The following is a 2,248-nucleotide window of genomic DNA, read 5'->3' on the forward strand; positions in this document are numbered from 1 at the left end:
TTTCATAGATAAATAAACTGAGGCTCAAAGAGCTTAAGTAAAAAGGTAAAGCTCTCAGTGACTAAACATTAGAAAATATCTTGTAATCTAAATCCAAAACCTATATTCCTTTTGCTAATTTAAGGTGTTTCTGTAAATGACAGTTAATATTTATGAGATAATGTGTTAAGTCCTTATATGGAGATTTGTACAAAATTATTTCTACCACTACATTATGCATATCATAGTTTGAAGCTCTTCAGATTATGTGCTAGGTATCCTAAGACAATGTTTCTAAAATTACCTGTGTTGAAGGATAAGATTTTTTTGCAGTAATTTCTAATCTTTCATGATCTATTACTTTTGTGAAATTTAGAAACAGAAACTTGAGGTCACTGTATATCAAGTTGCTAGAGAAGTTGTTAAATACTCACTCACACACTCTGTACCTAATATGATACAACCTGGTAACAGACTTCATGGACCTGCACCTCTCTGTCTCTGTGTGGACCATTTTTTCTTTGCTTCAGGAAGTACAAATACAAATGAGTCAAAATGCCTGCCTTCCAGAAGCTTAGAGTCTACTTCAGGAGTTAGAATTGTAATCAGTTTACTGTAGTATAGGTGATAGTAAAATAAATGCTAGTAATGATAAAACAAGATTTCGTAGATGTGGTAAACATTTCAGTAATATTGAAGATGATGATAGTCCTACAGGTGGGGCCAGATGAAGGTTTATAGGCTTAGAAACAATTACAACAATGATTCCTTATGCGTGATTAATTCTAACATCTGGAGCCAGATTGTATTTGTATTTAACCCCAAAAATAGAAACGTTTGGGTTGACTTCCTGTTACTCTTGTTGGCCATCTTGAATTTCATATGGAATATCATGGCATCCACCCTGGGAGGAAGGAGGGGGTATTAAACACAGAGACAACTTGGTGGTAGAAAACAGCTTCACTTGAGACCTACCAATTTTTCTGTAGGCTTTGAGGTAGTTTTACTACAAAAAGAAATAGGCATTCATAACTTTGACATATCTTCTAATTTATTAACATATTTATTATAATTTACATTTTCTCCTATTATCTACCTTCAGGTGGCAATGTCAACAAAGCCAAAAGAGGGAGAAAATAACTCTGTGGTGTCAGAGTTTGTGTTCCTGGGAATCACCAATTCATGGGAGATCCAACTTCTCCTCTCTGTGTTCACCTCCACATTTTACGTGGCAAGCATGATGGGAAACTCCCTCATTATGCTCACTGTGACTTCTGACCCTCACTTACACTCCCCCATGTACTTTCTGTTAGCCAACCTCTCCTTCATTGACATGGGAGTTTCTTCTGTCACTTCTCCCAAGATGATTTATGACCTTTTCAGGAAACGTAAAGTCATCTCCTTCAGTGGCTGCATCACTCAAATCTTCTTCATCCACGTCATTGGTGGTGTGGAGATGGTGCTCCTTATAGCCATGGCCTTTGACAGATATGTTGCCATATGTAAACCTCTCCATTATCTGACCATCATGAGCCCAAGATTGTGCATCTTCCTTTTAGTGGCTGCCTGGATAATTGGCCTTGTCCACTCCACAGTTCAACTGGCTTCTGTGGTAAACTTACCCTTCTGTGGGCCTAATGTGTTGGACAGCTTTTACTGTGACCTTCCTCGGTTCATCAAACTTGCCTGCGTAGACACAGATCAACTAGAGTTCATGGTCACGGCCAACAGTGGACTAATCTCTGTTGGCTCCTTCTTCATTCTGATTATTTCCTACATAGTCATCATTCTCACTGTTAAGAAACAGTGTTCAGTGGGTTCATCCAAGGCTCTGTCCACACTATCAGCTCACATCACTGTGGTCATCTTATTTTTTGGTCCTTTGATATTTTTCTATATGTGGCCATTTCCTTCCACACCCCTGGATAAGTTTCTGGCCATCTTTGATGCAGTTCTCACTCCTTCCTTGAATCCTATCATTTACACCTTCAGGAATCAAGAAATGAAGGTGTCAATGAGGAGAGTATGCAGGCAGCTAGTGAATTACAGGAGGTCTCTTAAGTGATGATTGTATTGTAATTGCCTTTGTTGATTACTGTTGTTCATTGTGGTCAAACTCAGAGAGAAGCTCTTGTTTGTCCTACCTTAAATTGACTGTACACTGATACTGAATCTACTCTGTCTTTCCATTCGGAGGGCGGAACATGTTCTTTTGAGGAAAGAGAGTTGCATATAAAATACTTATAACCAAAGATTATAATAATCTTGA

The 2,248-nt window shown here is 38.2% G+C and overlaps 1 protein-coding gene across 1 annotated transcript; it reads left to right on the forward strand.

Moving 5' to 3' along the window:
• Window positions 1,202-2,044, forward strand: LOC100156339 (olfactory receptor 4F3/4F16/4F29-like). Its single transcript, XM_001927896.2, has one exon. It carries the CDS (start codon window positions 1,217-1,219, stop codon window positions 2,042-2,044), a length of 828 nt encoding a protein of 275 aa, XP_001927931.2. The 5' UTR covers window positions 1,202-1,216.

This window comes from Sus scrofa, chromosome 7 (assembly GCF_000003025.6).
Source record: "Sus scrofa isolate TJ Tabasco breed Duroc chromosome 7, Sscrofa11.1, whole genome shotgun sequence".
Taxonomy (NCBI): Eukaryota; Metazoa; Chordata; class Mammalia; order Artiodactyla; family Suidae; genus Sus; species Sus scrofa.